The sequence below is a fragment of the Rhipicephalus sanguineus genome, chromosome 1, assembly GCF_013339695.2.
Source record: "Rhipicephalus sanguineus isolate Rsan-2018 chromosome 1, BIME_Rsan_1.4, whole genome shotgun sequence".
NCBI classification, from domain to species: Eukaryota; Metazoa; Arthropoda; class Arachnida; order Ixodida; family Ixodidae; genus Rhipicephalus; species Rhipicephalus sanguineus.
Window position 1 is genome coordinate 89,195,240 of NC_051176.1, and position 21,915 is coordinate 89,217,154.

General features: G+C 45.9%; 1 protein-coding gene across 3 annotated transcripts in view; it reads right to left on the reverse strand.

The window, feature by feature from the left end:
* Positions 1-2,071: 2,071 nt before the first annotated feature.
* LOC119393713 (uncharacterized) overlaps positions 2,072-21,915 on the reverse strand; it is a 54,443-nt gene continuing 34,599 nt past the window's right edge. Inside the window, exons 2-7 of one of the 3 annotated variants that reach the window (XM_037660837.2) lie at positions 20,362-20,696; positions 19,459-19,568; positions 13,236-13,336; positions 11,957-12,118; positions 4,614-4,711; positions 2,072-3,221 (exon numbers count right to left, since the gene is read on the reverse strand). In XM_037660837.2, the coding sequence (XP_037516765.2) occupies positions 2,765-3,221; positions 4,614-4,711; positions 11,957-12,118; positions 13,236-13,336; positions 19,459-19,568; positions 20,362-20,696 (1,263 nt within the window). In that variant the 3' untranslated portion in view covers positions 2,072-2,764. The remainder of the gene's footprint in view (positions 3,222-4,613; positions 4,712-11,956; positions 12,119-13,235; positions 13,337-19,458; positions 19,569-20,361; positions 20,697-21,915) is intronic. The other 2 variants (XM_049415073.1, XM_049415076.1) reach the window with 2 other exon arrangements.

Here is a 21,915-nt window from a genome sequence, read left to right on the forward strand (position 1 = left end):
GCTTCTAAACCAGTTCAGAAATGGCGCCGCATCGCTAGATCTCTGTTGCGCTAAGGCAAAACAGCAATGGTGTACATATCAAAATGCGTTGTCGAAATTATGACTGCCACCAAAGTCGATGTATAACGTCCTTAGTGCAAATGAGGGTTTTACATGGAAACAACAATCTAACAATGCGCTGCAATGCAGTAGAAAATTGACATGACAGCGAATAACAAGGAGACCTATTGTCGTCTTAGCGCTGTGGTCGGCGGTAAGTGGCTCACCGCTAGGTGGCGCGGACAGGTAGCTTAGCACGCGCTCGCGTGGTCCGTGAACTTTGGCGGTCAACTATACAGTTAACATATCGCAACCCTTGACATGACCCCTTGTTGGGCTCGGTGGTGGGTGACTGGCATGGTCACTAAACAAACTCATTTTTGGAAAGGATTTTTTGTCTGTCCTACAAAAGATGTCCAAATGCAACATTTCAATTTTTCCAAACAGAGGAAGAATGTTTTTTCACTGCTGACCAGAAAGGCGCGGGCTCGATCCCGTCTGCGGCGGTCGCATTTCTATGGAGGCCAGGCCCGCAGCCAGGAATTTTTTTCGGGGGGGGGGGGGGGGTGCTTGCTGGAAACCTTAACTATTTGAGCAAAACACCTATTTTCATTATTTATTTTTAGTAAAAGCACCACTTCACAAAAATTTCAGGGGGTAGGGGCTAGTTCCAAGGCTACGGGCCTGATGGAGGCTAAATGGTAGAGGCCCGTGTTCTGTGCAATGTTACTGCACGTTAAAGCACCCTAAGTGGACCAACTTTCCGGAGCCTTCCACTACGGCGTGCCTCAAATATCGTGGTTTTGGCACATGAAATCCCAGTAGACTCCTTTGTGAAGTTTGGTGCAATTCATATTGATAATATCTGGAGTCTAACGTCCCAAAACCACGATATGATTATGAGACGCTCTAGTGGAGGGCTCCAGAAATTTCGACCACCTGGGGTTCTTTAACGTGCCCCTTAATCTCCAATTCATATAGAGATAATTGAAAGGAAAAAGAACGAAACACCACCCTTACTTATTTCCAAGTACCTATGACAACGGTGTCATGCTGCGCCATTTGGGGAAAAGCGCTATATTTTTGATTCTCGACTTGCGAAACCAAGCTGCGTCAAAATCATGAAAATAGCTAAAAAATTGGGGGACGCTTAAGCTTCGCCTTTAAGAGCCTGAACGCGATAGCGATATCCTGCTTCTAGTGCGTACTTCAAACACTACGAGGGTTAAGAGAATGTGCGGACTAAGGTGTGTGCCTTATGTAATCGGTAACATGCTTTAAATCAGGAGCAATTATGCGCGAGAAACTTTTTGGCAGTTGCGACGCACCCACTACGCACCGTGATGTGTGTGCCTTTTGTAATGGGTAGCTGTCTTTAAACCACCAAGTCGTTATCATATTGACATGGTGTGACGCCCGATGGCAATGTACGCTTGTACCACGCAATATTACTGCGATATTACATCTCGTACTGTGACGCCTGTATACAGGACGCGTATTTTTGGGAAGCATGAACGTTACTTCTAGTGCAGCTCCAAGCAGAGGCGTGGCTGTGTGGTAGAACACCTGCTTGCCACGCAGACGGCCTGGGTTCGATTCTCACTCGGACCCAACATTTTTATTTTTATTTTATTTGCAGCTTTTTCGATTTTTCGGTCACGGACAAGATTTTTCGCTCACAACCAGCGGCACCGACGCCGACGGCGCTATTTCTGCGATACGAGCTCTCTAACGCTATCGCGTTAAAATTACCCCAGGAAAGCTCTCGAACACGAAACGGTCGCAAGGTGTTCTTACTCGGCCCCCAGTTTCAGAGTAAAGTCGCAACTAGGTAAGCACACAGGGTAACATGGCTTTAACTACATTTTCTGGATACGAAGAGTCGATGTAGTTGTAGAGCATCGCGTTATTTAGACCTGCGCTCTGCTGCATGCAAGTGTGACAACGCGACCGTCCGGAGCTTACGAGCAGCGCATCGTAAAAGTTCTCGCGAGAAGCCAGCACATTGAAAGTAAACCTGTTTTGAAAAATAGAAGAAAACAGACCACTTTGGGTTAATATTTTTATTTCAGATCAACTCATGTCAACAAAACTGCGTGTAGATAATTTTCAATATTAAAGCCTGAATATCGGCTGCTTAGTGAACAAAACATAAGTTCGGTTTGAAATAAAAGAAAGTTACTATCAGAGTCAAATGAAAAGCGCACACTGGAGGGCTTAGGAAAAGGACATGCGCCCCATATTATACAAGTGAACATAGAAGACAAGTGCACGTGTCAGGTTCGGCTGCTGGAAGAGTGACATCGTCGTGGTGCCAAGCCCACTCGTCTTCCAAGTCAAGCCGGCCAAGCATGCGGTCATTCAGTACCACGTCACACCAGCACACAGACTGGTCGGCATACTGCATGAAGTGACTCTTCGGTGGCTCAACTTGATAACCGTCGAATCATTGATACCGTACCATTGCTTCTAGTAGCTAAACCATACATGGGCGGTTGTTTTCGAAGGGGAACTGCAGACAGCGTGAACGGCAATCGGTCACGCATTCCAGTGCTGCCTTTTCATTTGACACTGACTTCGATGCGCGTTAACAGTGACCGCAGCAAACTTGGGTAAACGAATAAAACTGAAAGATAGTCAAACTAAAAAGAATATCAAATTAGTTTTTTTTTGAAGATATAAACGCTAAATACGCATAGAAATCCTAAAATTATCTAAAATAGTGCTAGAGAAAAAACGTCGCGTCGGCAGACGGGCAAGCATAGCCTCCGTCGAAGAGATTTTCCTGGAAAATGTCCACATCATCCGGCATCGCATGATGCCTTTCGTCACAAGGACTGCCACAGCACTGTTGAGAGTGGCTATCCACAGGTAGCATGGTCGAAGGACGGCGCTGGCGCAGGTGTAACTGGCGCAGGAGAGCCTCGCCATCCAGGTCTCGGAAGAAGTTTGTACGACCTCTGTCTGCAGCGATGTAGTCATTGCCTGGTGTGGCTGGTGACAAGAAGCCGTTGCTCACGAAGTTCATGAAAGGTGGCGACTGTGATGTTTCCCGGAAACGGAACAGCGCGGCCGGTTCTTGCATGACGCCACGCGGTAAATCCAGACCAAGCGTGACTGGCATGCTGTCTTCTTCCTGCCACGGATAGCCGCCGTGAGACTCAATCACCGGCGAGGAAAAGCTGCGACAAGAAAACGAATATTTTGCTCCTTCTAGTAGCGGTATCGATCAGTAATGGGCGAACAAGTAAAGCATGAGGGTCCAGACAGCAAGCGTTTCTGCGCGGACAATTATTCATGTTGAGGAAACAACTACAATGTCTGCGGACACCATGACACGCTCTCATTGAAATATTGAGTTCAGTCGCTACGCTTTGTTAATTTATCCACTGTCGATCATTTCATATCTCCATACGCAATCCCGTGACAAGTTTGTCTTTTGCATATTTCGATGGGACATGCATTCAACACTAAGAATCGGAATTCACTGATAAACAGCGCTACTCTTCAAAGAAACGGTTGGTTGGTTTTATGGACTTTAACGCCCTAAAGCAACTCAGGTTATGAGAGAAGCCGTAGTGAAGGGCTCCGGGCAAGCCCGTAGCTAGGGGGGCGGGGGTGTTTTACAGAAAATAATGAAAATAGGTGTTTTTCTAAAATAGTTAAGGCCTTCAGCAAAAGCACCCCCCCCCCCTTCCCCCCATCCGAAAGGAAATTCCTGACTACGGGCCTGACTCCGGGTAATTTCGACTACTTGGTGTTCATTAACGCGTACCGATATCGCACAGTATGCGGGCCCCTATCATTTCGCCTCCATCTCAATGCGACCGTCGCGGGAGGGATCGAACCTGCGTCTCCCGAATCAGCAGCCGAGCACGGTAAGCACTCAGCCACCGCGGCGGCGGCCTTAATTCGATGAAACGGAGCTGATAAATCCAAGGAGTACACAACAGGTTTACAGTTTCACGAAGCCCCAATTCATACAACGGGCCCTGTATAGATGACATGGTGGCTTATAGCTTTTCAGGTCAGCTCACCATAGTGCTCACGCATGTCACTAGAATCGGTGCAGACACCATACCAGAGGCGTAGCCAAGGGGGGGGGGGGGTTTCAAACATTGTTGTCGCGGTGCATAAGGAGAGATACAGATGCTGTAATGGATAGGAACATGCACACGGAGAACGCAAAGCAATAGTCACGATATATCGTTGCTGTTTCCTCACGTTTTATGCTGCTGTAAAGGCGCGTTAAGGATTGATTGTAGTAAAGGCGCGTTAAGGATTGATTGTAATCTCCCTTTTATTTTTCTCTCAGGAAGCTTCAACCGTTCACCTTCGCAGTAGGCTGCTCACCTCTGCTTCGCTGACCTAGCCGAAGCTTCGTTAACCTCCCTGCCTGTACTCTTCGTTCTCTCTCTCTCTCTTGAAACAGCCAACTTCACAGCGTTTCTCAAAATCTCAGTGTATTGCGCTCGTCCTTACCGGTATTTAACTGCAGCTTCAGTTTAGCTGGGAACATTGACAAAAAAAAAAGAAAGCGTGGCGTGCAACTTTATGATTGTAAATTCACCAACCTGTACGGTCCGAATGACACGCCAGAGACTGCTTGGTGGTCGCTCAGAGATGTGACGTCCTGCGTTCCAAAAGGAAACACTCCTGGTCGGTTCACTGTCTGCAAAACAAGTAACGCAAACAATTTTTTCCATCTTAGACATTTTGATATTCGCCACGACAATAACGAGAAAGATCAAATCTACGAATGATCGAAACACTTGCTGGATTAATAAATCAGGCTTTCGAAAGCTGCATGGTGTGACGACGATACAACTTAAGTGCGCATATGGCCATGAATTTTTCTAAGTTAACCTCTAGATGACTCGCACTGATGGACATATGTTTAACTGATACGTGGTTCTTCGATTGAGGAGTATACACTGCAAACCGTTTCACACCCTTATAGGTGTATTTGCGATAAAACACCTACCGTACACCCTTTTTTTCTGTCAATATTATCCGAAAGGGTGTAATGTCTTCTTTGCACACCCTTCGCACACCCTTTTTTCATTTTTGGGTGTACAATGGGTGTATGTTCTGTTAAACACCCATGGGTGTTCTTTGGATTTTACACCTATGGGTCAATTCACGCATTGAATTGACCCATAGGTGTAAACAGGTATCGTTGTACTGCTGAATGCAATTAACTGAGACATTGAACACCACGGGCAACGCCTCCTGAAACCACGGGTCACCACCCTGTTCGACAGAGCGTCTTGGCACAGGATACTGTTTCACGAGGCACCTGAGTGTGAAGCTACCTGCTCGTGAATCAGTAATGGTTCACCTTGGTCTGCTAAGCTTGCCACTCAATTTTCATTCTTTTAGTTGTGCATCACAAGTCTGCTGTAATTGCAAAGACGCATGTATTTTGCCTACTTTATTAGGCAAGTGGTAGTGAAAATAAAATATAGCATTGTCGTGCCTGAGGTTCTGAATGCAGTGAGTCAACTGATGTTACTTTTTTGAGCTCACATATATTTAAGCCTTTAAATCCAGATTTATTTTTGAGAAATCATTTCCAAAATAATTTCATTTATTGCTTGATTGGATTGACACGTTGAATGAATGCCCGAAATACATTCGGAATAATATATGTATTTGTTTAGCATTCATAAGCATTTGTTCAGTTTAGAGACAGTTGACTTCACTGCTCTGTGATCATCGCAAACACCTCTCCTAACGCTTAATCTATAGCATACATAAAAAGTGAAATCTCGTTGACACGATTCTGCATAATACGTTTTTTAGCCTAATACGTTTTCGTTTTTATTTCCTGCCAACATTCCTTGAAAATAATGCATTTTCATGAGTCTAATACCATCACATTTTTGCCAAAACTGGATAATACGACCGCGAAAGTGGATCTTGACCGATATATCGAGAAATCCTGCGTTTATTCTTCGCTATGACAGCTCTCACCGCGTTCCAACAAGCCACGATCTGCGCGTAGCAGAGCCGTAGAGACCACAGCAGCACCAGTTTAGCGGCGAAAAGATCGCTGCTAGGCGATCTTTTCTTTGAGATTATATATATACATATATATTGCCGCTTTGTGAGGGCCTCCCCTCCAGTGAAGGGAGACTTTAAGCCCTGCTTGTAGTCAAGCAGCCCTTACTGTGTCGTCGCAATGCTTACTGCGATTCGAATACACTGTGTAAAGCATAACAAAACATAACACTGCCGCAGAAAGAAAGCTGCGCCCACGCGACCCAACAACGGCCGGGGCGCCGCCGCGCCGCCTCCTCTGCCGGCGCAGCCGCCGCGCGTGCGCAGCGCGCGGAACAGCTCTATCACCACGTGACTTAAGCAACGCGCTCAGACACGCCGCCGGACTCCATCGTTTTCTGCGTGTGTTGTGCATCGCCTCCCGATCGCTCGAGTTTTGCAATCGGTGTGTTTCGGTTGTTTGAAGTGTGCGTGCGCTGTGTGCTCGTCCTTTACCTTCTGTCAGTGCTGCTTATTACGAAGATGCACTATACTCAAAGGGAGACCTGCAGCTTCATATCGTGGAGCACTCGAACTGAAACGGTATGTACCACTATCACGTTGCTACGGCCAGCGCTTTGTTAACTCCGAGAGCGCGATCTAATGCCGTTAACTAAGCTTTTCTTAACTGGTTGACGATCGGTGAGCATTTGTTAACGTAGCGAGCATATGTGAGTGTATTGTTTCATCGGGATGAAGGCAAAGTTGTGTGACATTAGGCGCGGGCAAGCTTTGCTTTGTTTGGTGTTGAAAGCAGTGTGCGCATGCGCGGCTGTGATCCGGAGGGGGATTTGAACGCAGTTGTGGCGGTGGTCGCGGTGCCCTCCTGTCGGCGGTGGTGTTGGAAGGGGGCCCCGCTCTCGATGAACCACTATTTTGATTTAAGAATAGTTGGGTTGTGACGGCACCTGTTACCTCTAAGCGTCAAGCGTGTCTAAGGCGCGTATGCTTCGGCCTGTTGGTAATTCAAGTGCATTTCTTTCGCACAAGAATAAAAAACAGGACAGAAAACAACGACGTGGTGTCCGCGTCGTTCTTTTCCGTCTGTGTTCGTTTTGTGCGCTAAAACTACCGTGATGCTCGGGTTGATGCGTGTGGGTCATTTTAACGCAGCATGTTGCTTCGTTTTAGGTACGCCGCGCGAAGCTCGCCTAAGTGCTAATACATTCCGTTTCGTTAAATTCGTACCGACGTTTTAATTCATCCGTAACATAGGTTTCCTGATAATGCCGGCACCCGTGAACGGGGAGCCGTTCGTTAAACTTGACTTGTGTTCGAATGAATTTTTCATGTCTGTGTGTGGCCGAATCGCCTTCACTACCTGAACTGTTCAAGCGCTAGTTCGAGCATCAGTGTGCACTTACACGTGCGCAGGGTTTCCCATCAGGGGGGAGGGAAGTAGGAAGGTTAATCGCTGCCCCCCTCCCCCCGCCTTACTAAAAAGTCAAAGTATGGGGGCAGACTTTGCGCCCCCCCCCTCCTCTGTCTGAATTGACTAGGGGGGTGAACCCCCCCCCCCCTTCGTGCGTACGCCTGAGTGCCCGCGTTCGAGCACAATTTATTTTATTCTATTTGGTTCCATTATGTCTAGCTTTCATTATTTTGTTGTGGTTATTAAGAGTTATATGCGCCTCGCCTCGCTTTGGCGTTGTAACTTCGCTAAATACTTTTACGTGTACAAACATTAAAAAACGCAGTTTGTACGACCACCTCCAATAATATTTAAAAGACAAGCCTAATGATTTATAAGACATTTGATTATAAGATTTATAAGACATTCAAGGCTGCAACTTGCAGCCTTGAAGAGAAGTCCTTGTGCAGAGTTTTGTTTTATATGCTTTTTATCGCTGTGCAGGAATCCTTCATGCCACTAAAGAATGCTCCTTTTTCTTTAAAAATGCGGATGATATTTGTCAAATAGTACTTTCTCTTTCCCAAACAAGCTAATTGCACGTAGAAAAGCTGGTAATTCTCTCCAGTTCCATATGGGCCATGTTATGAGCTTCATTTTTGGATGGTACTATCGTGAACAATATGAGCTCGAACACGCGAGCGCGTGGCGAACAGCCTTGAACCTTACGTCGGCTGATTCGCAGCGGCGGCTGTCGGAAACAAAGCGGAAAGGGCGCCGCGCTTCCACTAGCTGTTGACCCTCCCGCTTCGATATTGTTGATGCGAAACAGCATCTTAGAGAGTGTCATTGGCCGCTAGCGGTGATATGAATTCCCATCAACGCGAACAGCCACATCAGACTAGGTAGCTGCTGAGATATCGGCTGTGACGTAGCCTGCCACGATGCGCAGGCCATGCTTGCGCATAGGTATCTCGGTGGTGTCGGCTGAGGATTTTGCTGCGCCTCATTTATTTATTTTGTTATCATTGCTAGCGGTCATTGGCACGCATCGACACCTCGCAGCAACGCTAGCGAGGCGGGAGTACCAACAGTCAGCGGAACAGCGCCCCCCCCCCCCCTCTCCCCTCCATCCACGTATCACCCTATCTCAGTTTTAAGGCTATTTTCCACGTGCTCGCATGTTCGAGCTCATATTACTTACGATAGTACACGGTACAGAAACTGTTATTTACTGAAACAAATAATTGAAGTCTGCATAGCGCTTTCCAGACAATGATCTTTTTATTTTTGATCATGCAGGGAGCGAGCGTTCCAATAACACCTTGCATTGTGTACGATGGCCCCGATCTTCCCTATGCAAGCAAGCTTTTCCTCCATGTGGACAAAGAACTGCTCTTCAGTGGGTCCAATGCCGAAGAATGAGTAGCTGCACTCATGGCAGCACATTGGCTGTTAAATATCGACTGCCATCACAAGGCGTTCAACGTTCTCGTCGCTGTTGAATGGCTCCTTCTTGGCCAGTGGGTAATCACTCCGAGCACACAAGTAGTAAAGCTCCTGAACATTTTCAAGAAAGCCTAGAAAATAGGCCTTAGCTTCTGCTTAAAGTATGTCGCCACCTGTGATTAACTCGAGCTTAAGCCATAAAGTTATATTTTCATATGGTAACGAGTAGTTATTTGTTTTACATTATACAGAAACGAATACTATGGCGGTACTAGTGTTTCATTTCAATTTCTTGCTCATTTTCTTGTGACATTTTAATACAAGCCATATTGTCTCTGCCGATTTCAACATGTTCTCACAGGTCATTCCACTTTGTGGTTATTGGCTTAGTTTTTATATTCAAAGGAGTTTGTGACTTTTTTGCAGTAGTTTTAATAATTGGGATCTTTTGCTATTGAAACTTTTGCTTAACAAAAGTGCCAGTACTTGTCAGTGAAATCATTGCATCGAATATGGTTTTAAAATTTATATTTGAGCTATATGACAAGCATTAAGTTTTGTCAATATTTTTAAAGGAAATAAATACTCATTTTATTCAATTACCAATGATTCTGTTGTCTTTGCTTGGAAAGGGATAATCTTTAAATTTCTCTGAACATGCCTGTGTAAAATTTGATTGAACTGTTGTTATGTAGGTAATGCTTCTGCAGGGCTGTCATGGTCATAACGTCTCTATTCCCATGCATATCCTGCATATTACCGCATTCAGCATGCGCTGCAACGTGCGCGTCATGGCCCAATTGCTCACTCTTTTGTGTTGGAGCCACAATCCATTGCTTTTGAGAAAGTGGGAAATATTTCATAATTCCAGCAATGTGCAGTTTCTACTTCACTCATTTACTTTCCCAGAAAAGAGATAATATGGAGGCCTGCTGTGGAAAACGACATTCTGAGTCCTTAAAATGTTGCGTGAGTTGTCACGGAGTATTGATACCCTGCTCGTGTATTAGCTACAGCTGTATGATGACAGTGTTTACCCTACTAAGAAAGTCGACAACAGGCACAATGGTGTGGGCACTGCTGGAATTTTGAAACTTTATCAATCCACTTTCTCATCAAGGAATTGCACATTTCTGAACTATCTCTTTAACAGGAGAATGACCAGACCGTATCTTTCGTGTTCCAGTTGATTTCAAACACATACACTGATGTTATGCAGCCCATTTAAAACGATGGCACCTTATTTTATCAACAGCATAAGTGCAGGTATAAGAAGTGGCTCCAATATTTCCCTTCTTGGGAAGGGCAACTACAGCGGGAAAATTCATTCTGGGGTGCGCCTAAAGGGACCAGGTGTCTGTAGTGCCCCAAGGGGTCTGACAGGGAAGAAGGTTCGTTTGTGCTTCTCCCTGTAACTGCTACCTTTTCGAGGGCGGTTTCATCTATTACACCCCACTCGCACGGGTGTAGCTTGTTCTAAGACCCATACTGCACTATACGCCTGTGTTACAATGAAGCATGTTAAATTGAATTCCTCATTATGAAGTGGAAATAACGTCCTTGCTTCATATTTTGACACAAACGCCTTGGTCATTTGTGCTCCATGTCATTTGTGCTCCTTGTTTGGCGGCATACGCGATGCCGCTCCGCACACTCGAGAAAGGTCATTGAATACCGTAGAATTTGTCTCGGATGTACGAGCTTTGTGTTTATAAAAGCTTGACTTTATTTTGTACTATTGGATAACTGTGTGAACATCTTGCAATGTGTGTCAACACATTTTAGGTAATGACTTTGTATTCAGTCACGATTGCACTGTATATGTAAGGGCCATATATGCCGTGCTTCATATGCACCATAAAATTAGTGCTGCTGCCAGCATTTTCCTTCTGTGGCAGGAGCCATTATAATAGGTCATGCGCCCTTGAAAGGACTGGCTAAAGGGTAAGCTTTCTAGCGTTTCAATGGGAGCCAACTGGGAGGGGGGAACCACTCGAATTATGGAAATTTTTGCCTGGGTGTTTGGGTGTAATTGTGCATAAACACCCTAACGCCCTTTTTCTCGTTTGGGTGTAATATGCTTTTACACCCAACCACACCCATTGGGTGAAAGTTTGAAATTACACCCATTGTATAGGTGTAATCCTGCTTGGTACACCTATTTTTTGGGGTGTAGGGGTGTGAGTTATAGACACCAAGTTACACCCATACGGGTGTAAAGTGGTTTACAGTGTACGTGCGTCTAGAGGCATGTCAAACTCGGGAAACCGTTAATCTCGTAAACATTGGCACCATGATCAGTCTGAAAGACGAGTTGACGTGTACGTCTGAGGCTCTTATGACAGGGACATGAGACTGCATGCGGAACCTTTGCACTGAACAGAAAAATTTATAGGAGGAGGAGGCAAGACACGGTAAAGACAACGTAGCTTTTGTAAGTGCGAATGCTATGTTTATATGTCCTTCGAACTTGTGGCTGACAAGATTTTAGGAAATTGATCATTGACCCCTTGCATGGATCGCCAGCGAAAGATTTGCAGAAGGAGTTCTCACCCATTTGTGCGCTTACGCAGCCCAAACCTAAGGAAGGGCCTATTAAGAGCAACGCCTATTCCTGAATATTCGCGACAATGTCTTTCACAGCTGCAATAGGCAACAGCACTGTAGCAATGTAAGTAATGTTGGGTGAGGCAATCAGAAATGAAGTTTTAGAACACAAACCTCCTTGCTCACCACGGTGAAAACACACTCGCTAATATTAGAAAAGTAAAACTTTTTTTAATTCACGGTTTTCTTACGTAGCGGTACAGATTCTCAGGTTGCAGTTGTCCAGCTGCGCCTCGAAAAATTGTCGATATCGCCGTGCTAGTAGACTAATATAAGCCACGCAAGTCGATTCGGTGGAGTGAGACTGTGGAATCGAAATTGAAAAACAGGCAAATGTATGTGTATCTGTCGGGTGAGGGTAACTTAATACTGTTCCTTCCAATCATGGCTGGCTGCGTTTGTTAAGAACGTGTATTCTGTACACAACCGCGAAAACAATAATGCTGCAGGCTGACATACTTTTCTCACTTGCTGTCTGGTCGAGAGAATCTCCACGAGGAAGCCTTCTTTGAGAGTGATCAGGACGGGCTTCACACCGGCTGGCCAGCAGTCCTCAGAGAGTAGGAGAATGCGCATCGTGATCTTGTATCGGACGTCGACGTAAGCTTTAGCAGTAGTGCAGACGGGAACCTATAGCAACATTGTCGAAATAACAAAAACGCAAAAAAATATTTTTCACAGGAACTAAACGTGATCGGGACGCTACTTTGTTTTGGAGTGAAACCAAAATTCGTTTTTTTAATTCATTGGGAAAGTCAGCAACTCGAAACAAACAGCAGCTCGAAACATCATAAAGCGCCAGCAAAAAAAAAAAAAAACAGTAACTCGAAACATCATAAAGCGCCAGCGTTTTGCTCATGCCATGAGTAGGAACGGTGTCAGCGATAGCCGCTGCTTATTAAAGGCTGCCACATGGTGCGGGCCGCTCCCTGCATTCTTCGCTGGCAACGTCAGGAGATACATTTAGTATATAAACTCCATTGAGAGCAATGTAATACAACTTCAAGCTAATATAGATGTTTCCTTGTGGTCTACAGAATACAACCTAACCAGGCTGTGCTTGGGAGGCATCGTTCTATTTTAACTTCCACTTCGGCTAGTATTACTATTCGCTCCATTAAATTGGTAGCGCTCATGATATGACAGAAATATGCTTTAGTTTCATTACACTTGCTTCGAAACATTCCGGACTGATCGATTACGCTGGAGACGTGTGTTCGTTTCGCAAAGCACAAGATTCTAGTAACGCTAAGTCAGCCCCATAGGTGAAAAGAATCTACCTGTTTTTTTCTATATTTGCTTAACACTGGCGTAGCCAGGGGAATTGAGCTCCCCCCCTCTAAAAATTTTCAGTTTTGCATATGTATACGCACGAGCATACAAAAAGGGTGGTTGACCCCTCTCGCCCCCGTAAAAACATTTCTGGCCACGCCCCTGTTCCGTAAGGTACACGACTCGCGCCCATACATTACCACGCGAAAGAGCTAGCAGGGCGTTAACTAGGCGAACTTTGTCTAGTTGTCTTTCATTGTCTTTCTAGGTGTCTATCATTGTTTTTAAAAATAGTTGAATGTGCATCAATTGCTTCTTTTCCCAATACTATTCCTGGCAGTATTTCGTTTGTAAAACTACCAAGTGCATCTGTTCTGGACCGTACAGGAACGTAGTGTTCTACAACACCTACCACGTCGTTGTTCATCTGAATGCTCAGTTCGTTGCCTGTAGTCATCCGCAGCGCAGCACTCACCCATGGGTTCTCCTCGAGAAGTACAGTCAAGTCAAGGCACAAGGGAGTGTTTACCCAACCGAAACCGTCGAGCAGGTTTGGCTGAGGCACGACATCACTTGCTGCGTGAAGGGAAAAAAATGCCCCAATTAGAGGCCACGAAACAGCAACTCACAGTATAACTAATCAATAAGAACGCTAACAGTGAAGATAAAAAAAACATGGCTGATCCCTCTGTCATAGGAATCGGTATAACACGAAAGTGAAACGTGTCTTCACAGACGTAGTTGAGCGTTTGTTGTGCATTCTTTCGCCCCAAGCGCGAAGTAATGAATGCTACAGCATCAAATTTTAATGTTACGCGAAGAACGGCAAGCCGCTCGAAACTTGCAATGCGCTGCTCAAGCAGAAGGGACGCGCGGAACGAACATACACAGGATGAGCGCGAACTGTCACAATTGTAACTTATTTCTGTGTGAGCAGCGCGCTCCTTTCGCAAAAGCGGCCGCTGCAGTGAGCGAGGTGACCTTCGTGCTCTCAACGGAAACTTGCAGGCAGAGCGCAAGATGTACAAACCACCCAGATCACGAGATAAGCGCCCGCACGAGCGACCACGCCCTGTCGAGGCGCGCGCTAATCCGCGTGGGGGACGACTTTTAAAGCGCGCTCTTCTACGCTCTTCTAGAGTTACTGTATATGCTACCTTTAGGTAGCCTAAAGGTAGCATATACAGTAACTCTATGCTCATCGAGCCCTTCGCGCCATCTCGCCAGTGATAACGAAAACACGCTGTACCGCCGATCTCCGAGTACCGCCACCGGCAAATGGTATACATAAATAGCTCGCCGTTAGCATAGCAGAGAACATGCCGTCTGTGGCGGAGTCGTTTCGCGCTGCGCGCTGGCCATCGAGAGGTCGTAAGTTCGACTCCCGGTGACGGAACTTCTTAGTTTTTTTCTTTGCCATATGTTAGTCATTATATTTTACAACGTCATAACCGTGACGGAAATGTGTCAGTGGAGCCGTGGTGGTGGACCCCGACATAAAACACTTTCGTGTTAAAAACTGAGGCAGAGCTTGCAAGCCGAAAAAGCTGCAGATTCGGGAGATAGCAATGCGGTGAGAGACCTGTAGGAATGTTAATGGAATCGCTGTTATGGCACTTTTGCGAAGAAGGACGTGCGCAAATACGACCTCCATAGCTTTCGATATCTGCGAATACAAAGTTTAGATTATTTTGTGAATGAAATATGTACGAAACTGTGCCGAATTGCTTCAACACCCAATTTTCAGGATTGATTTAGCAAAAAAAATTATAACTAACGTGCAGCAAAAATTACCATCAATTACAATCAGCAGTACCGCCAAGGTCCTACAAGGCAAAATTATACAGCTGGCTCTCTTCACTTTCCTGCATCGAAGATTATTACCATGCCATGGACACTAACAAAAAAAAAAGGTAAGCGAATACCTAAGAACAATTACCTGAAAAGTAGTTGAACAACATTACAAAGTTGTAGGTTGAGTACGTGGGGAAAAAAAGGGTACTCGCTGCGCACACTCCGCACACGATATTGTCACGTGTTCGTGACGTCGACGAAGGCAGCATTCTGCGTGTCGAAGATGAAACTCTTTATTTGACCGAACTTGTGACCGGGAAACGGAAAGTCAAACTACAGCAATACACACTGCACACTGATAGCGGCGAACAGAGCGTTGGCCGTCGATAACAACTGATAGTGGCTGGTACGCGCCGTCTTTTATACATCATGCATCGAACTGCATCGAAGCTTTATCAGCGGTGGTTGCGCAAGCTCTGCAATAATCTTGACTATTCGCGTCATGTGCGCAATCTTGACAAAATGATCCACTACGATCTGGAATCAGGGGCGTAGCCATAGGGGGGGGGGGGTTGGGGGGGTTCAAACCCCCCGCGAAATTTTTCTATTTTGCTTGCGCATATATACACGCACACATACAAACGCACGCACGAACATACATAAAGCATGGTTGAACCCCCCCGAAAAAAAGTTCTGCCTACGCCCCTGTCTGGAATGTTCCCAGACATTCTGACGAGGCCCGCGCAAACAGCGATCACAAGGGCAACGGACCAGTTACAAAAACATAACAAAAGGAGCGCGCGTGGCAATATAATGGAGGTTTACAATATTGTACGTTTCGATATGTCCTGGCGTTCACGTTGCAAGAAAAAATGGAAAGAACGGCACAACTGTACTCAAGTTCAACGTACCTTCGCTTGTGTCTTTTTTCCTGCACTACGTTTATTCGGTATTTCAAGACGAATATGAATTTACTGCGATTAACCTCGTTAATTCCATTGTTGGACGTAAATGGACAGCAATAAATATATGAACCACGCGAGTACGTTATTTGCGAAGCATTCCGAGCCATTTCCCCACCACATTTATATACGACCACTGCGATACCTACCTTCTGGAGTAGCGCGAAAGCCTCTGCAGGAGTTTTTATTTTAGCTTTTTTTAAACTATAATAGAGCGAGAACATTTGAACTGTCAACCCTTCCAACTGGTCAGCGCTAGATTTGTGGCTGGAAACAGTTTCCGTTCATTATGCCCTCCGAACGGGGTCTCACGCTGTTGAACTGCACTGCCATGCCAGCGTGTTTTAGGATCACATCACCGAAAAAGACGTCGTAACGTCGTGCATAATATATGGGGTTTTAAGCGCCAAAACCACGATATGATTATGAGGCACGCTGTTCTATAGGGCTTCCGAAATTTCGTCCATCTGGTGTTCTTTAACGTGCAGTGACATAGTACAGTACACGGGCCTCTAGCGCTTCGCCTCCATCGAAATGCGACCACCGCCGCCGAGAGCGAACCCACCACCTTAGGGTCAATAGCCGAGCACCATAGCCTCTGTACCCACCGAGCAATTGTTGGACATGGACATTACAGCTTGCTGACCAACGAAATCGATTAGCAGAGCTGCTTTTTACCTCGGTCTGTCCAGAGTAACCCACGTGTAGCAGAACAGATGGGAAAGAATGTCTACCCTCTAGCTGTCTTAGTGTTTCGGTGCTTTCGGTTTCATTGTACCTTGTTTTTTCTCCTGAGTTGTTTCTCGTGATGTACGAAAGGACACGGGAACCGCTATCCAGCATACTCCACCGTTCTGCGGATGTGAGCGAAAGTAAATTCGGCGGTTTACGTGCCAAAAGAAGGGTATTATTAGAAATGTGCGATTGTTGTTGCACGCTTTTTTTACGTAATGCTACGCTTAGTGCAGACAGAGCAAAAATTAAGAAGAGTGAATGAACAACTGACAAACGAAGCCAGCTTAAGCAGAAATGACATGTATGTAGAAAGAGAACGATGGTACGAGCTGTGGTTATCTGCTGTTAAGCTTCCCATAAACAGAACACTTTTTTTTTGTTTGTGTGGACTGTTCAGGCATTTGCAGTGTTGGGGCGACAACAGCTGCTATTGGGCATTCTACATTCAATAATTTTGACCTGACTTGCGTGGTAAAGGCGCCAGTTAAAAAGCGAAAGCCCAAAGGGCTCACACCGTACGTGCCATAATGCACGTCACGAACGAGGAAGTGTGGCGACGTTTTGCATAAGGAAGTCCTCGCTGTTATAATGCACTGATATACATATGCAGACACAAGCTATCCAAAACAACTTTTTTGAAAGATCGGATGTGAAAGCACGCATCCCAGTACGAACAAATATTACGTGTTGCTATATCGTTAATAATATGGATGGTTTTTCGCGTCAAAACCACAATATGATTATGGAGCACGCCGTAGTGGAGGGCTCCGGAAATTTCCACCCACCAGTGTTCTCTAATGTGCACTGGCATCGTGCAGTACGCGGGGATCTAGCATTTCGCTTCCATCGAAAATGCGACCGCTGTGGCCGGAATCGAACTCGCAACTTTCAGGTAAACAGCCGAGCCACGTAACCACTGCACCACCGAGACGGACTATTGCGATATCGTTCATGGCTCAAGTACACGTATACGTACACCTGGGAACTTTCCCATTAGTTGCGGAATGTTGAAAAATAAGTCGGTAGCGGTTGCAACAAAAGCAGGCAGTGTATGGCTAATGCGGGCTCGTTGATATTGACAGCAGAGCCCCCATTATGCCGCTTTGTTCGCCGCAGTAAAATAAGCACTCAAAGGTTTTCAAATAATAGATTTGTTCTCTTGATTTCGGCGTGGTACGCCTGAACGAAACTTCGCATAGACTGAACACTCATCTGGCCTTTCGAGTTTCCCTTAAGCGGATTCTACTCACAAAGCAAACGGAATTCTTCCTGATGACAATGAGGTATTGTAAGTTATTGTATTTTTGCTTTAATTATAGTCTTGTAAGCTTGCTAATTTAGTGTGAACAATTATTAATTGTCATGTTGAAGAATAATTATTAGTGAGCGCATTTTATTGGGTAGCCCTTTAAACCACCGATTCGCTGCGCAATTCATATGGTGTGGCGCTCGATGCAATTCTACCCTTCTTCCCCGCAGTATTACATGTGTTAACGGGTCTCCTCGCACTAAATGACAGCTGCATGGGTTTTTTTTCCGAAGCAGTTTCAAGTACTGGCGTGGCTCTATGGTAATACGGCTGACTGCCAGGCACGAGACCCGAGTTCGATTCACACTACAAACAAAGATTTTTATTATTTGTATGCATGCATCCCGACTTTTCGCTCATGCACGCACAACACCGATTTTTCGCTCAGAACCAATGAAACCGACGCCGGAATTTCGGTGACACGGGCTGTTAAAAGCTATCGCATTAAAATCAGTTCCCTCACAACAAGTTCCTGGTGCTGTTTCTTCAAGGTACCGTCACCATGACTACCTGGCATGCAGTGTTCAGAGGCATGAATACTGGAGTAATAAACCGTCCTTCATAGTCGCCTCTCCCTCGGTATAACTCGGTATATCTGATTATGAGGCAAGCCGCAGTCCGGTATCAGAGATTAATTTTAACCATGAAGTTCTAACGTGCACCTAATGCAAAGTACGCCCTTGTTACCAATAATCGGGAGCCTTGACCTGGCTTCGTGTCAACGTCTTATAACAGAGACTATACACGCAAGCGCACGAAACACAATCCATAGCGAACATTGTCCACCACGCTTTTCTTATCAGAAAGACACACCTTGCTAATGTATCTTTTCGTAGTCCTGAATGCAAACAGCCGGTGCGAGCACAGGCGTCGATTAATCGGTTCATCTGTGATGCCATTTATATTTTTCCCCTTTGTATTATAACCAGCTCATGCGCCAAGGAATAAGGGTGAGAAAATGAAGCAAGTGTGGTTTGAAGAGCGAAAACTCGACGCTGAAAGTGACGCTCAAAATGAAGCAAGGCCCTGCCATAAAAGTAAGAGTAAAAGTGATGATTGAAAACATTTGTAGCAGCGCGCTTGAGCATGCAGTGTTACCGATGTCACTGCTCAATGGCGTGATGTAGCGAATGACATGCGACGCTGTAGGCAATCACGTTGAATTTCATTTTTCTTGTTAATAGTTGCAAGAGTGTGGACGAGCGTTCTTGCATGTTTCGCCGTACCCGACAACAAACTCGACCTCGGAAGCGAAGTGCCACACCCACCAACCAAGCTACGTTTAGGGGGAATGGGGTTGATGAACAGAGCTCCCATAAGGCTGTGCGTTTCCTACGCACTATTCGTGACCCACTCTATTAGGTGATTGTGTGACAGATTAGAAATGGGCTTGTTCACGTAGCATATGCAACACCTCGAATGTTTGTGGAGCTTCTGCCAAAGCAATGGTCACAGCCACCCACGCAGAATCCCTGCGAAGTTAACCAGGAAAAGAGCGTGAGCGCAGCCTGCTGTTGTGCAAGAATCGAAGGCTAGCCCCTCATTTTTAGAAGAAGAGGCTGTTGGGCGAGTTGATAATACACGGCGAATAAAAAGAGCGCGAAAAAATGCGGGAGAAAATGGAGAAGGCTTGTCTTCTGGCTTTCTTCGTCTTGTCCCACATTTTTGGCGCTCTTTTTAATCATGTCGCCTTTCCGATTCAGCTGAACGCAGTTCCTACGGCACAGACCCGTGCCTCTCGCGTCGGCAGACGTCCTATGCGGTGCGAAATCATGAAAGCTAGGTGAACAGTTTTCGTTATCCGGGGACTATTTCTTCCTGCGTCAATGGTTCTGTTGAGAAATAGGCAAAAAAGTCCCACAAAAATCACCGCTTTTATACGCGCTATCCGAACTTACCGATGTCGCGGTCCGGGTCGCTTGTCTGGCCGTACAGCTGGACGCCAATGGAGACGAAGTAACGATAATTCGACTTCATCCCCTGGAGTCGCACGTGTAGGCAGCGGGAACTGGAAGCGGAGAGCACGTATGATTAATAAGACAGTTTATCGTAAGCAAACGAGGGGGCATTCAACCAGAGCTTGGGTAATAGTTCGATGGATAGCAGCACTGTGATTTTATGTCGCAGCCACTTTGTTTCATTCTTTCCTTCACAGGGCGTTTGTGACATGCAAAGTGGTTATTCGTAGTTCACCCAATGACAACATCCGTAACAGCAAGGGAAGACGAGCCAAGGAAAGAAGCGGTAGAACTCTGCAAATAGATGAGTTCGATAAAAAAAAAGCGAACAAGTCATTCCAGTGTACAATGTAAATTGATAGTACAGGTGGACACATTCTTTCGTTTTACCTCTTATTTAATCATAAAATGTGGTAAAAAAGATATTGCCCGTTATAGGTGACATCTGACCACGTCGCGGCCAGCCCAGCTGTGCTCAGCCATGTTCTTCAAGAGATATCCATAACGCAGCCTAGAACGCGCTCATTAATACCTGAACCCCTTACGCTGCATTAGGTTTAACGAAAAGGTAATGGGTTAATTTGGCTTCTCAGGAAATTGCGAAACGTTGTGATAGGAGCCTTTGGTTGTAAAGATACCTTGTAGTGCATGCGCAGAATAGTTTTGTAAACTGTCTTTAACCCATAACAGTAACGTCAATGACACCGTTATGGTTTGCAAGAAATGTTACAAGAATCGGAGGACGCTCTCTAGAACAGTGCAAGTACGCCCGGTGCTTTAGCATAAACGTGGTGGCGTAGAAACAGCTGCTCGAACATTCGCCGCTAATAAAAAAAAGCATACCTTGCGTTCACACTTGCCGAAACAAGGCCACCACTGCCGACTATTGTCTCGGCGTTCCCTCCGTCGCAATAATTTCCGCCACGACATGTGTGAAACACCAGCTGCTGCGGCCACTGCTTCAACTGAGCAAATGCCACCATATCGGTGATGATGTTGGGCGCGGAAGTCATAGAGGGTGCCACAATTATTCGTGAACATTGCACTGGTCCCGTGGTAGGTTCCAGCTCGTCGTCTCGGAAGTCTAGAAGGTGTTTCACGTAACGCTGGTTGTCTTCCGTTTCTTCCTTAAACATTCCAGGAGTTTCCGAATGCGGCGAAGGCGCGCGTTTTGAAACCTTGGCAATCGATTCCCACAGAATACGCCTCGCAGACGCCCCCTGACTGGCCACTGCCGTTTCCATCAGCTCGCGATGAGAACAGGAGGGTAATCGCTTGAGAGGGAACACACTGCACTGCTGGAAAAGACGTGAACTGACGCAATCGCGAGAAGCCTCAACGCACTGTGTGCCACTGCTGTGTCTGCGGAACGCCGATGAGCTTCAAAAAGATGACGCGAAGGAAAGTGTCTCTGCTTCGTGACGTCACCGAAAGGTGCACGTGAATTACAAACAGTGACACCTCGAATGTAATGTCGGAAATAGACAAACAAAGAGTTTCTAGAGTGTATTCTCGATGTGACAACGCCCTCGTCAAAGTAACAACGCTTAACGGTGCGGTGGCGAACCAGTGGTTGCGAGAAGGCGCGACGGCTGTTTTTAATGTGCAACAAAATGTGATCCCGACTACGGTAAGGATGCGCAAAAGTATCATGACGTTGGGAGTGATAATAGAGGCGCACCTTTATCAGCACCTGCTTTGACCAGCTGCTTTCACGGATAGTACCGGTCTACGGGCCCCGTGCCTGCAGAGGAGCGTATGCGCTGTCACATTCCGTGCTGCATTCCGGCATTTTTTGGCGCTAATGGCGCTAATTCGAAGCAATCAGCTTGTGCTGCACTCTAAAAGCTGGCTAAGGTTGCGTTCCCACTACGTAATGTTGGAAAAGGTGCTATTTTAGAGGTATTCCCTCGTAACCTGAACATGAACTAAGACTTTAGAAAATATAATATTTGGTGGACTATTACCTCCAAAAACCACTATACGATTATGAGAGACGCCGATGTGGAGGGATCCGGAAATTTCGACCCCCTGGGGCTCTTCAACGTGCACCTAAATCTGAGTACACGGACCTCAAGCATTTGCGCCTCCATCAAGACATAAAAAAACATGGCTGATCCCTCCGTCATAGGAATCGGTATAACCCGAAAGTGAAACGTGTCTTCACAGAAGTAGTGCTTATTGTGTAGTGATATATGAGAGCTTGTACAATGTCTATTCGTGTTTGGCAGCTATAGCACCGTTTGACGTGGATGCACCCATGTTGACAGCATGTCTCTATCGCGACGACTAACGCCCATGATCATGATTAAACCGTTGTGGTAGCTGACGGTGTGAACATATATTTCGACACAGCGAATCGTGAATCCCGCGTAAGGATGATATCAACAAGCTCAT